The sequence below is a fragment of the Bufo gargarizans genome, chromosome 1 (assembly GCF_014858855.1).
Source record: "Bufo gargarizans isolate SCDJY-AF-19 chromosome 1, ASM1485885v1, whole genome shotgun sequence".
Classification (NCBI taxonomy): Eukaryota; Metazoa; Chordata; class Amphibia; order Anura; family Bufonidae; genus Bufo; species Bufo gargarizans.
Window position 1 is genome coordinate 276,590,547 of NC_058080.1, and position 15,210 is coordinate 276,605,756.

General features: G+C 44.5%; 1 protein-coding gene across 1 annotated transcript in view; it reads left to right on the plus strand.

Annotated features, from left to right (window-relative positions):
- The window catches only part of LOC122944954 (transmembrane protease serine 11G-like), a 103,491-nt gene that overhangs the window by 33,677 nt on the left and 54,604 nt on the right, over positions 1–15,210 (plus strand). Inside the window, exons 5-6 of the mRNA XM_044303719.1 lie at positions 745–899; positions 5,799–5,837. Coding sequence (XP_044159654.1) covers positions 745–899; positions 5,799–5,837 — 194 coding nt within the window. The remainder of the gene's footprint in view (positions 1–744; positions 900–5,798; positions 5,838–15,210) is intronic.

Consider the following 15,210-nt stretch of genomic DNA (forward strand, 5'->3'; position numbering starts at 1 on the left):
ATACGGAAGAGGACTTAAATCAGAGAAAAAAAACTCAGATATGGAACAACGGATCCGTGAAAAACGGACTGCAAAACAACAACGGTCGTGTGCATGAGCCCTTATTCACATGTCAGTGTTTTGATCAGAGATTGTGAACAGAAACCAGGTGTGGCTCTAAACACAGAACAGGTGCAGTTCTTTCCCTTAGGCCTCTTGCACACAAACGTTGTGTGCCTATGGCCGTATTGCGGGCCACATACGGCGGTTCCGCAATACACGGGCACCGACCAGTGTGCACTCCGCATCACGGATGCGGACCCATTCACTGAGATGCGGAACGGAAGCACGGTTCAGAACCCCACGAGAGCACTACAGAGTACTTCCGTGGTGTTTCTGTCCGAGCCTCCGCACCGCAATTTTTTTTAACTTGTTCTATTTTTTTGCGGTGTGGACAGCTCACGGACCCATTCAAGTTGCTGTCCCCAATGCACGGAACGGATGCACAACATTCGTGTGCAAAATGCCTTATATCTTATGTCTGTGGAGGCTCTAATCCTAGTTTTGGCTCACAATTACTGATGGAAATCACTGACGTGTGAATGAGGCTTTAACTTGGTCCAGAAGACTGTGTGGTGCTGGTGTGAACAACCAACGTTTCTGTTTAATTTGAAAGCAAATGCTGTTGAAGGTGAATTTTGAATGATGCCATATTTTTCTTTTTGAAAGTCTGTTCTTGTTAATAATGAAGCTAATGCTTTGCAGACCTGGGAGTATTATACCACAGTTTGTGATCCTATTTCAAGTTGCTGAGGACAAAGCATTTTCATCAGAATCTGTTGAGGAAATATTTGCAGACAATCTCATTAATGCTTCCAACTCCCAATTTGACATTGACAAAAGTTCACTTGAGTTGTCTGGTAAGTAGCCATTAATCTGACTCTATGGAATATATAACAGATAGAATGAATTCCAGTGTTTGTAATTAGGGATGAGTGAACATGTGTTTCAAGTTCAGCGTACAAGGTTCAGGTTATCTAAGAATTCCGTTATGGATTCCGCTACCACAGACCATAATTCTTGGATAACCCAAACCTTGCACGCCGAACTTGAAACACAAGTTCGCTCATCCCTATTTGTAATTAATTATCTTAGCTTAACATTGTTCAAGCATATCCATACAATAAGATGCTGATACTGATAAACTCTGCTCACATAGGTAAAATCCGCTAAATATGCTGTGAAAAATTGCCATTTTCTGCTGTGTAATCCACATGTTGTGTGTCGGCTTGTTCGGCTGTTTTTGGAAAGCCCATAGAAATTAATAGAGATGCGTGGTGTGCTCTCCTTCAATTTAGGGACTCATTTTGGAGTGGGACCTGTACCCATCTGACCTATATGCCATCAAAGTCCCAGATGGCACAACCCTGTTAGGCTGGGTTCACACCTGAGCGTTTTACAGCGCGTTCCTACGCGCTGTAAAACGCTCAGCAAGGAGAAACCAATGATTCCCTATGGGAATGGTTCACACTTGGGCGTTTTACAGCGCGTACGATCGCGCTGTAAAACGCCCGACGCTCCAAAAAGTACATGAGCGACTTTTGGGGCGTTTGTGGCCATAGGACACTGTAGTGAATCACACAAACGCGCGTCAAACGCGCGTTTACTATTACAAAAACGCGCATAAAAATGCGCGTCTAAAACGCGCGTAAAACGCGCGTTTGCGCAACGCTCAAGTGTGAACCCAGCCTTAAGGTGGATCTGTCATGATTAGTTCATCTGCGGTTTTATTTGCCTTGCATTTAGGCCCCATGCACACGGCCGTGTTTCACGGCCGTGTGCGGGCCCTGTAACCGCGGCCTGGATCCCTCCTGAGAGCAGGAGCGCACGGCGTCACTGGTTGCTATGACGCCGTGCGCCCCCTGCTGCCGGCACAGTACAGTAATACACTGGTATAGATCATACCAGTGTATTACTGTATTGCGGCGGCAGCAGGGAGCGCACGGCGTCATAGCAACCAGTGACGCCGTGCGCTCCTGCTCTCAGGAGGGATCCAGGCCGCGGTTCCACGGCCCGCACATGGCTGTGAAACACGGCCGTGTGCATGGGGCCTTAGTGCATTAGTCAGTGAATACTAGTGGCATGCCTGATATAGACTATATATTATGAAGACTGGATATGCCACTTCTGTGGGTCCTGTGGTGGTGGTGGGGATATGTGGTGTTGTTGGTGGGGGAGGCTGTCTTTTTCATAGTGACTACCTGCAACCCCTACAAGGAGAAGCTCAGTGAATACAGATTTCATATAGTTCAATACTAGCTGCATAGTCTAGATATAGCTCCCCGAAATAGTGGCTGCATGCAGCAAACAGAGACAGAGATTATTTGGCTTTGAACAATCCGGAGTAACGACAGATACAAATGGGGTGCTGCTGACAGGTATGATATTCCACACACCTGTACACCTCTCACTGTCCAAGGAGAGCCGTGGGAGCACAGAACTCAGATGAGCATGTATGGCTCTAAGTTTCAGCTATTGGTACGGGTCTCCACAACCAGACCCCCCGCCAATCAAAACTTCAGATATGTCATTATTATGACATGTCAAAAGTTATATGATATGATGGGTGCACTTTAAAGTTGAAGTAACTTAAAGAAAACTGCGTCATGCGTGAAAAAAGTTTAGTCTGTTCTTTAGGGCTCGTTCACACGAACGTATTTTGCGTTCCGTATACGGGTCATTTTCTGCGTTCTGCATACGGTCCGTATATGGAACCATTCATTTCAATGGGTCCGCAAAAGATGCGGACAGCATGTCCGCATCCGTTGCTCTGTCTCGTGGCCCTGCAAAAATTATGAGTCCTGTCCTATTCTTGTCCATTTTGCGGACAAGAATAGGCATTTCTATAATGGGCCTCCTGTTCCGTTCCGCAAATTGTGGAAGGCACACGAGCGGCATCCATTTTTTGCGGACCGCAAAAAAACGGCACGATCGTGTGAACAAGCCCTTAGAGAACTTGCTGGACTGTGCTTTCTAAGCCAAAGTAAAAGGATCTCATACCGCCCTTGCCCAAAAAAAAAATTCTTTTGGCATGAAAATAAACATTGTGACCTAGATTAATGTATAAATGGCTGGCAGTTCCCGAGAAGGCATAGGTGGGGAAGTCTAATTTCCTGATGGTAAATTTGCACATGTACGATGACACATGCTTTGTGACCAGATGACACTAGTTTTATATTCTTTATAGCAGATAAGTATACATTATAAAATTCATAGAGAATTAGTACATTTGTTTAGTATGAGGAGATTCTGGGAATTACCACAGTTTCAAATTAACCATGATCAGTACTTGCTGACCTGATGGTAATGAACTGTGTACTAATGTCTAATATCCTTGTGAGGTATCAGAAAACCTAAAAGTGATCAAAACCACACATAGGTAAATACAAAAATAACATATTTATTAGTCAATACAACAATGAGTAAGAAATGCAGGGAGTATTGAATAGTAGAGAAAACAGGCAAACCCCAAAGCAGAGGTAATATGTGGTAATGAATATTTCATAGGTATATAACCATCACTTGAGACATATTGTATCACCAGTTAATCCAACACAGTAAGTACTGATAAATAAGATAAAATACAGTAACAGTAGAGTGGGGATGTCAGGTATTAATAGTGGGGTGACAATGAACATAGATCATCTATCCCATAAATAGATCATTCCTTATCCCAGGAAAAATGTATCTTTGCAACTCAATGTGAACAACAAAATTCACTGTGTGGAAAACTGGGTATAACAGGGTATATGTGGTGGCATGGCCCCCCGGAAGAAGCGCACTTTGCCAAAAGTACGTCAGGCTTTCGGCTCTCCCCAAATTGGTTGGTATTTATTATTACAGGTATTTTTCCTATTGTAGTTATGCTCAGGGTGTGGTTGGTTGTCGGCTGTGTTTGGTATCGGTCATGCCACCACATATACTCTGCTACCCAGTTTTTCCACACAGTGAATTTTGCTGTTCACATTGAGTTGCAAAGGGAAATGTTTCCTGGGATAAGGGATGATCAATTAATTTGGTAGATGATTTATGTTCATTGTCACCCCACTATTAATACCTGATCTCCCCACTCTACTGTTACTGTATTTTATCTCATTGATCAGTACTTTCTGTGTTGGATTAACTGGTGATACAATATGTCTCAAGTTATGGTTATATACCTATGAACTATTCATTACCACATATTACCTCTGCTTTGGGGTTTGCCTGTTTTCTCTACTGTTCAACACTCCCTGCATTTTTTACTCATTGTTGTATTGATTAATAAAATTGTATTTATCTATGCATGGTTTTGATTACTTTTAGGTTTTCCCACACATGCTTTGTTATATTGTGTATCTATGGATAATTAATTTCCTTGTGAGGTATCTAGATTAAATCTCACCAAATAAATGATTGAAAAATTGCATTTAATCTTGTTTGGACAGTATCACAAATGTTCTGCACTGAGATACAAAACTTTAGCCCTGTATCTGGAAACCCTGGCCACGGTAGAGTAGCTTATTGGTGTTCTCCTGAACTCAGCACTTGGGGCCAATGCTGCAAGCTTTCCCTTAGCTATACCCCTGGGATAGGATGTGCAATAAATGTCTAAAAGCGGCCTATCATATTAAAAAAGTTATCAGCCAAACACATATTACCGGTAAGCTGACAGTCCCTTACTCCCATAGGTTTATTTCAATGGGGAGAGGTAAGTTAGAGTAATTTCTTACAGTAAACTATTAGGCATATTAAAATTAGGCTTAATCCCACCACCCACTCCCCAATATCTGTTGTTGGGGGTTGGTTCATACATGGAAATCATGGGCCCCATAGCGGAAGTCAGAATTGGTCTCCCACACCAATAACAAAAAACTGGAATATAAAAGAAACAATATAAAAACCTACTCTGGGGCGTTACATATGCTAAATATATAAAAAATAATGATTACATTAATTTCAGACAGTAAAAGCTACTATTTCTATTTTAAGCATGGCATTGCACTCTCTGGGCTCTGTGTAAGCAAAATATTGTGATTACTGGTTGCTTTTGTGGGCACTCTTTGGCTGTATGTGGACACAATATGGCAATTTATGGTGCTGTTTGGGAACAGTTCAGTATTAATGCAAAATATGGCTCTATTTTGTTGTTACGAGGCTCTATGTGGGACAAATATGGAACTTTATGTACACAGTTTATACAGGAAGTATGGTACCTTATTGTAAACCTAAAGCACTCAGCTTCCACTTATGTGTTTACTTCTGGCTCCAGCAGTCATTAGACAGTCATAGTTCTCCTGGGTGTTCGCTAGGGCAGCAAGCGATTCACATTACGGAGCTACATTGCACCTTAACCTGCCCATGTCGTAGTGCGTGGTTCTGGGAGTGGGTAGGATTAATTTAATAATATCGGATTATGTTGTTGGCTTTGTTGACAATTGATTTTTGGTGTGAGACAATTTCTGCCTGGTTCCCCTAACCCCCCATCCCCCCCCCCCTTTGGAGTTACGCTCTGGTTGGGGTACAACTGGAATGCCCCTATACTCATTAAATTATTGACCAATCTCTTCAGAATTGGTAGATTTGATGACTTTAATCTTATTTTTATGTCCAGTTTAAATGGTTTATATAGAACTTTAACCTTTTTGGCCTCTCCTGATTGCTAGGTGTTGGAGGTAAGGTCGCAGAGATTAGGTCTATCCTATGTATAGTTCTGTTGTACTTTATATCCTGAAAAATGAGAACATGTTCTTTAATGTTGTGTTGATCTTTTCCCTTAGAAATTACGGTCAAGAATGCAGAAAACCTTCTCTATGGGGGTAAGATCAAGTAACCTTATTGTTAAGCTTATACTATATTTAATATTTTTAGCTCATCCTTTTCATGTTTCTTTATTTCTTTCTTTTTTGACACTTGAGAAAATATGTGCACTCAAAAATGTGGTAATGTGATGGTTTTACCTATAGTCATACCCTCTTTATAACCTTGCGTAACCTTCCACCCAATGCACCTTGTTCACAGCTATAATAATACCGTCTGCTGAATATTTTTTCACCTTCCTCACAGTTACTTGAATTCTGCTTGCTTTTTGTCTTTTTGGAAGCAAAATTAAAAATATTTTTATCCTGGGAAAATATTATCATCAATTAGCGTTATAACAATGGATTATATACCCAATAAGCACTGATTCCTATACAACTGAACTGAGTTTTTAATAAAAACTGTGCATACTTCTTCTCATGGTACGTGTCTCTAAAACAATCATCTCTAATCTTTTCATCTACAGTACTGTTCAAAAGTTTTAGGCAGGTGTGGAAAACATGCTGCAAAGTAAAAATGCTTTAAAAAATGGATGTGTTTTTGCTGGCACTGCCCTGCTCCCCCAAGCAGGTATGGGCATCACGTCACTCACCCAGTGTCTCCTGTGCCAGCAGTCCAGAACCACTTGCTTTCCTTTGCCCACAAGTATCGGACCCGACTGCCGTCATCCTATGTTGTTTTCCCTGCTGCAGGCTGCTTCCCTCCTAGGCCTCCCAGCTCTGCTTAAAGGGCACATGCACTCTCTGGCTCTTAAATGGCTAGGACATGGGCCCTAGTTTTCCCCAGTCAATGACTGGTGACTTCAGGGTAGTTTAGGCACCTTGCTCTAGGGGAAGATGCCTGAGCTTTAGTTAAGCTAGCCTGCTTGTTCCAACTGGCGAACTGCTGTTCTGTTTGTCTGCCTGTGTACCAACCTATGCCTGTTTACAGGTTTTGACCTGACTTGACCTTAGCCCTGTATTAACTTTTATCTCAGACTAGAGAATTAATGGGGTGGAGGGCACTCAGATGACTGGGTATATAGATAGTAGAAAGATATGGGTCGATGCAGGTTAAGTATATAAAAGGTTATTTAATAATGAAATATAAAATATATACACCACTAAGTGGTGAATAAAACCACAAGTGGGTCTTGGTAAATTCAACTGAGTGGTACCATTACCACAAACTCATGTGGTGTTGAGATATGGTAATCAGATAAAATATACTGTATATATACCACTATATGGTGCAGGTTGCCCACTTATACAGGTGATCAGTCTGTATAAAGGTCTTTCTAAAAGTAATAATACATAAATGTGCACAGTATATAAAAAAAAGGTAAAAAAGACGTGAGTAAAATATGCTGTTCTTATCTTGAATGTTAGTGTCCTTCTTTTGTATCCTGGATACAGTAATAGCAGCCGCATAAGTTCTGGAATGGTCTTACCCCATTAGTTGTGGGTCTCAAGTGGTGGTAGTCAGTGTTCTGTGCTGGCGGTACCTTGGTGGGTACGGGCGATGATCCGGTCCTGAGTAGTGTTGGTGCGCACGTGTCTCGATGCCTCGATGCTCCCTCGACGTCTCTCTCCGCTGCGGCGTCCTGGGCTCCTGGCGTCTCTAGCTACGTCCCACGTGGTATGGGAGATGGCGTCCCACGTGACCGGAAGAATGTCTGTGTTGCTGCGGTCAGCTGGGCAGTTACGTTAGCTGTTTGCGGCCGGCTCTGTTAGATAGATATGTAATGCAAACTTTCTTTATAGAAGTCCTTAACTGTTAGACCATTGTGGGCAAAAATACTGTCTCTAATGTAACCAAACGCATTTCGGTGCACTCTTGCACCTTTATCAGTGGTGGACAGTATTACTGATCACCTTCCTATTTATAGGGGAGGGATCATTAAGGTGTCCTGGAGACTAGTAAGATGCGAGATGGATCCAATTAGTGTGTTTCCATATGTACAACGTGAGGACTATATATGCATGTGACTCTGCCATATACTTGGTGGCAGGGTCCATGTGATATATGAGGAAGATGTTAAAACAGTAGTAAGATTGTAATAAACAGTAAGATTATAATAAAAAAAATATGGAGTATATTTGAGATAAATTATCTCCTATAAGGTTTCCCATATAGATAGTTCATGAAAAGGAATCCTGTTGGATGAGTAATGTGAAGGATGTTGATATTCAGAGGCCTTACTAATAATGGGTCAGTAGTATCTCAGACTAGTTTCATAGATTTGCGCATCTCCATGACCATCTGCCTACCATCTACCATGACCTCTGTTTGTTTCCTAACTACAAATATTGCCTGCCCTCTCGGTGCCTCACACCGGTGTCTCTGACCCTCAAGGGCAGACAACCACCAGCAACTAACCACACTGGGACTAATCCAAGAGTCAGCAGCATGGTCGCTTCTCTGCTTTGATGACCAGATCAATGTACAGGGGTTAGAGTGAAAACATGGTGACTGCCAAGATAACGCCCTTAGGTCTAGCCCAAAGTCAAACTGTTTAGTGGGCGAACTGGTTCTACACCCACTGTCTGTAACAGGAAGTATGAATAATTTATTTATATCAATTAGCAAAATACAAAGTGAATGAACAAAAGAGAAATCTAAATCAAATTAGTATTTTTGAAGGAACTTGGCTGCAAACTTAGTGCAGCAGATGAAAGACACATCATGCTCACATCCATTTAAAATTGGAAGCAGTGCCATCATCTCAGAATTTGCAGAAACCAGTGGGAACCAGGTACAGGTACTTACTGGCCAAAAGTAGTTTTCAAAGAAGAATTGCAGCAAAAAAGCCAATGTTACGTATGCAGTGTGAGTGGGAAACACCACACCGAGCACAGAAGAAAAAGGGACAGGAACTAGGCCTGGAAACTAGGGAAAAGGAGAAGGTCACCTCCTAGAAGAACCCTAATCCAAGTCATGACTACCTATAAGTATGAACTGACCTCGATGGTAGGAATGTTCATACACAGGAACCTAGAGCCCTAACACAGGGAAGTAGGGCCCTGGTATAGTGACAGGACTTGAGACAACCTATTCCTCCACCAGAAGGATGAACAGGAGTCTCCCTCAGGCCTAGATACAAAGGACAGGGAAATACAACAAACAAAATACAAATAGTGAAGAGGACACTTAAATTCACATGGAGCAAAGGCAGCGCCAGGAGCTCAACCAAGATCCAACAACCAGCTAGCCCAAAGTCCAGAAACTGAAGCTATAAACCGCACCCCCAGAAGGGGTAAGCAGTAATAAATATGGGAAGTTAAATGACCAAACCAACAACATCTGCAAGAGGTGTGGTCATGACCAAAACAACACAGACACAAATGATCCACAAGGAACCAGTCAGATTAACCCACGTGTTGCCAGTCTCTCTGACCTCCTAGCACCTGTCATGGGAGTGTTCATGACAGTACCCCCCCCTTCTACGGGAGACGTCCGGGCACCCAGGACCGACCTTATGCGAGTGAGACCTGTGAAAGGCTTTCACCAAGTGACTGGCATTCACTAGTGATGGTGATGGATGAACATTGGCCAGGACGATTCGCAAACGCGCGTTCGCAGTCAAATGTTCGCGAACCACGGGTTCGTGGCGGGCCCCATTCACTTTAATGTAAGGCTAACCTGAAAAACCTTCAGGTCATATTTGCAGCCAGCAAACACTTACTAGAAGTACACAAATAGTCCCACAACATGGACAGTGAGGGACCAGAGGGAAATCATTGACAAAAATTCCCACAAAAAATATGTATTTTAATCAGGGGCCATTTTTACGTGTCTTAAAGGGAAACTCTCAAATATGTGCCCTGCTGCAGCCTAGACATTTTTATTTCCTATTGGTTTGATGTATACAAATGTGCAGCACTCCACGGTTTTGTATCCTGCAAAGTCCATTTAAAAAAAGGCATACGTTAAAGTAAATTTTTTTTCTACAATGGAACTGTATGGTGAACAGACGCCACATCAGTCTGAGGCATCTGTTAACGCATACATTTTTGGTATGCATGAAATGGATGGCAAAAATAGGATGTGAACCCAGCCCTAGCGTCAGAATAAGCACCAGTACACAGCGGGTAGCGTGGCGGAGAGGGGAGGCCGCAATGTACTGACAGAGCGCTACCTGGTCCTGGTGGTCAGGGATGAGGATTGTGCTTCCCAAGGATCATTTTCTACTGGGAAATACAGGGCACAGTAGAATACACTAGAATCTATATAATATAAAGATATTATCCCTACCCCTGAATAATAATACAATTAGGTGGTCATTTATTATATAGAAATACGTCTATGTTAGGCGTATTTCTGACACAGATTGTGACGCAAAGGTCCTTAGCACCGCAATCTGCATATTTTTCCTGCTCATGCCAGGTCTAAAAAAGGATGGCATGGGCAGTGAAAGGGATACAGTTATGGCCATCCAGTTATTGAATACCACCGCCATTAACCGGATAACAACTCTGTACAGTGACCTGATAACACCGCCATACTGTAATCAGATAAGAGGGCACAGTACAGGGAATGACTAGGGGCGCTGCACAGGGTGTGGTAAGAGGGCACAATGCAGGGTATAAGGGGTCACAGTACGGGGTGGGTGGCACAGTCACATGACCCTGTGATACTAGAAGGTCCTTATGGTAAATGTGGTTCATACGCCAACATAATGAGAGGCAGAGGAGTGAGATTATGTGGCTAGAGATAAAAAATGTAACTGTCGGCCAGTACAGGCCTCAAAAATTAGCCAATAGGCATTCACCTGACAGCAAAGAACTTTGGATTCTGTGGCTGGAGGTACATTAGGCTGTCACAGGATAAAAATTTAACTGTCAGCCAGTACAGGACCCAAAAATTAGGCAATAGGCATTCACCTGACAGCAAATAACTTTGGATTCTGTGGCTGGAGGTACATTAGGCGGTCACAGGATAAAAATGTAACTGTCGGCCAGTACAGGCCCCAAAAATTAGCCAATAGGCATTCACCTGACAGCAAAGAACTTTGGATTCTGTGTCTGGAAGTACATTACATGGTCACAGGATAAATCTGTAACTGTCGGCCAGTATAGGCCCCAAAAATTAGCCAATAGGCATTCACCTGACAGCAAAGAACTTTGGATTCTGTGGCTGGAGGTACATTAGGTGGTCACAGGATAAAAATGTAACGGTCGGCCAGTACAGGCCCCAAAAATTAGGCAATAGGCATTCACCTGACAGCAAATAACTTTGGATTCTGTGGCTGGAGGTACATTAGGCGGTCACACGATACATATGTAACTGTCAGCCAGTACAAGCCCCAAAAATTAGGCAATAGGCATTCACCTGACAGCAAAGAACTTTGGATTCTGTGGCTGGAGGTACATTAGGTGGTCACAGGATAAATATGTAACTGTCGGCCAGTACAGGCCCCAAAAATTTGCCATTCACCTGACCTAAAAGGCCTTTTATGCTGCTGTATATACATAAGGTAAGGACCATTCTTTGTTCTGAGTGGTGGCGGATATGTGTGGGCTGGCATGAGGAAAATCAATTACACGTGGTCATCACAGGTGTTGAATTACTCCGAGATCCATGCCTCATTCATTTTTAAAAATGTAAGGTAGTCCACACCACAGGTAGTCGTGAGCTAGGCGAGTGTGCTTATCGGTCACGATCCCCCCTGCTGCGCTGAACGTCCTTTCAGACAGGACACTCGACGAATTTTGCCACCTCTGGCCACATGTCAAGCCTGCACACCCGGTAGTCAAGGGGTTCCTCGCTTCTCAGAGCATCCACATCGGCCGTTATCTCGATGTAGTTGGACACCTGTCGGTCTAGGCGTTCCCTGAGGCTGGATCCGGAGGACAGCTGTCGATGGGTTGGTTGCAAGAATGATCTCATATCCGAAGTGACCAACACATCTTCAAACTGTCCTCTTTTTGCAGGCGCAGTAGGATTGGTACCCACACCTGTTTCGCTGTGGGTGGAAATTCCTCTGCCAGTGCCCGCAACAGCAGAATCTCTCACAGCAAGGCCTGGAAATGCTGCATTCTGACAGCCCTCTGTGATGCTGGTAACATGTCCGCCATTTTGTGTTTGTACCGGGGGTCTAAGTACGTTGCCACCCAGTTCAGGTCCTTGACCTTTATGCTTTTTATATGAGGGTCCCCCTTCAAACACTGGAGCATGAAGGCCCCCATTTGCACTAAATTGGAAATAGGCGAGCGCCCTGGCTCCTGCACATCGCACAGGAGAATGTCGTCCTCGGTCTCCTCCCCCCATCTACGGACAACACCAGGGATCCCCAAAAAGTTTAAAGCCTGATCTTCTTGCTCCTCCTCCTCCCCCCAGCCACCATCCTCCTCTGACTCCTCTTAAGACTCCTGCTGACTTGTCTCAGATGGACATCATCTTCCAGATCCTGCTCCTCGATGGCTTGATCAATGACACGACGCAATGCATGCTTCAGAAAGAAGGCATAAGGTATGATGTCACTGATGGCACCCTGGCTGCGACTGACCAATTTGGTGATCTCATCAAATGGCCGCAGAAGTCTGCATGCGTTGAGCAGCCACTGGCGCAGTGAAAAGAAGCCAAGCTCCCCAGAACCTGTTCTGCCGCGGAGTTCGTACAGGTAGTCGTTAACGGCATGTCAAGTATATACAAGGTGGAGCTCCAGCGCGTCAGGCAGTCAGAAATCAGATGTCTGACGGGCAAGTGGTGTCGCCACTTAACGTCAGCAAGGCAAGCCATGGCCATGTAAGATCTTCTAAAAATAGCCAGAGAGTTTCCTGGCCTGCCGCAAGATGTCCTGGACCCTGGGGCATTTAGTAACGAATCGCTGCACGACTAAGTTCAGGACGTGTGCCATGAACACCACTTTACCAACTGTCAAATTGAGCGGGGTTAGCCAGAGCTGAAAGGAGTACAGGACCAGTGTAGCTCTTGGCTTCCAGGCACAACAGCATGGCAACGTCTCACCTGGCACGTCGAATAGGTTCTGGGGAGCTTGGGGGGGTGCAGCGGAAGAGGCGGGAGCAGTGGAAAAGGAAGAGTAAGCCGAGTTGGAGACAGAGGATGGAGTAGGAAAAGGAGGAGAAGAAGAGGCAGGCCTGCATGCAATCCATGCCAGTAACACCAAATCCACACAGGTGCCACGGGTTACATGCTTGATGGCCGTCAGAAGGTTCACCCAGTGGGCAGTAAAAGTTATGTACCTTCCCTGCCTGAGTTTGCTAGACCATGTGTCTGGGGTCAAATGTATCTTGGCACCGACACTGTGTGCCAGAGATATCTTAACTTGCCTCTGAACGTGGCCATATAGTTTCAATGATGCCCCTCTGGGAGAAATATTTCCTTCCGGAGACCTTCCATTGCGGTGTTCTAATGGCCACAAATTTTCTAAAGGCCTCCAAGTCCACCAATTTATATGGCAGTAGTTGGCGGGCTAGCAGTTCCAACAAGCCAGCGGTTAGCCATTGGGCAAGAGGATTATCCGGCGTCATCATTTTTTACGCTCAAACATTTGGGCCACGGAAGTATGCCTTGTGCCTTGTCCGCTTTTTGCCTCCTGTGCACTGCAAGTTCTGCCTGCTTCTCCTCCTTCTCCTCCCTATCTGCTGCTCCGTCTCTCCCTCTGAACTCCCCTCCTCTTCCTCTCTCGTGGTCACCCATGTGACGTCCATCAACACGTCATCATCTTTACCTTCACCACCACTGACATAAGAGATCTTGGAGTAGGCAGCAACAGCGGGGACCATTCTCCTTGGGCTGATCTGGGTACTGTTGTCAGACCGCTGGGTGGCGGCTGTTGCTACCTCCTCTTCCTCATCCAATGCCAAGAATGGCTGCGCATCAGTAAGGTCTGAAAATGGATGGGAAAATAATTCCTCTGACTCAAGTGGAGGGGCTATGGTGGTGGTGGTGTCTTTGGGGGTGCACATAGCAGAGTGCAGGGTGCAGATACAGAGGATGCGGAGGGTGCAGAAGCTGAAGGCTAAGTGAGCCACTCAACGAACTCGGTGTGCCCATTGAAGTTATTGCACGAGCCTTCTCCAACTTCCCACTTAGGCTCCGGCCTGGTGTACCTGCCCGACCCCTACCATCCCTGCGGAACAGTCTGTCTCTATCTCTGCCTGTCATTTTCTAAATGACCCTCTGCCTAAGTCTGTAGAGAAGAGCAGTATTTGTGGAAGACGGTATATCGCAGCCCTCAATTAGTATTTGGTGGAAGAAGATATATAGCAATAGCACCCCTCAATTTGTATTTTGTGGAAGAAGGTATATGGCACCCCTCAATCAGTATTTGGCAGAAACAGGTATATAGCACCCCTCAATCAGTATTTGGTGGAAACAGGTATATGGCACCCCTCAATCAGTATTTTGTGGAAGAAGGTGTATCGCAGCCCTCAATCAGTATTTGGTGGAAGGTATATAGCAATAGCACCCCTCAATCAGTATTTTGTGGAATAAAGTATATGGCACCCCTTAATCAGTATTTGGCAGAAACAGGTATATGGCACCCCTCAATCAGTATTTTGTGGAAGAAGGTGTATCGCAGCCCTCAATCAGTATTTGGCGGAAACAGGTATATGGCACCCCTCAATCGGAATTTTGTGGAAGCAGGTGTATCGCAGTCCTCAATCAGTTTTTAGTGGAAGAAGGTATATAGCAATAGCACCCCTCAATCAGTATTTTGTGGAAGAAGGTATATAGCACCCCTCAATCAGTATTTTGACGGAAACTGGTATATAGCACCCCTCAACCAGTATTTTGTGGAAGCAGGTGTATCGCAGCCCTCAATCAGTATTTGGTGGAAGAAGGTATATGGCACCCCTCAATCAGTATTTGGCGGAAACAGGTATATAGCACCCCTCAATCAGTATTTGGCGTAAACTGGTATATAGCACCCCTCAATCAGTATTTGGCGGAAACAGGTATATAGCACCCCTCAATCAGGATTTTGTGGAAGAAGGTATATGGCAGCCCTCAAGCAGTCTTTTGGAGGGCAACAGGTATATCACACCCATTGCAATAAGTTACTCCAATAGCGTTTGCCCCTCTATCCAGCTGCGGTATCCCAGGAGAACCGCACACAACTGCTGCACAATACAAATAGACTATAATATAATTTCTATGTTGGAAAGTATAAGTATATCACACCCCTCTATATCACACCTTTTGATAGCACACTTATACCAGTCCTTAACCTGTTAGGGACATAGGACGTACAGATACGCCCTGATGTCCTGGTACTTAAGGACACAGGGTGTACCTGTACGTCCTGTGTAGTTCTGATCACCATGGCCCGGTGGGCGGTGATCGGAACAAGGTGCCTGCTTAAATCATTGAGCAGGCACCTTGAATCAATGCGCGGAGGGGTCCCGTGATCAATTCAGACCTGCG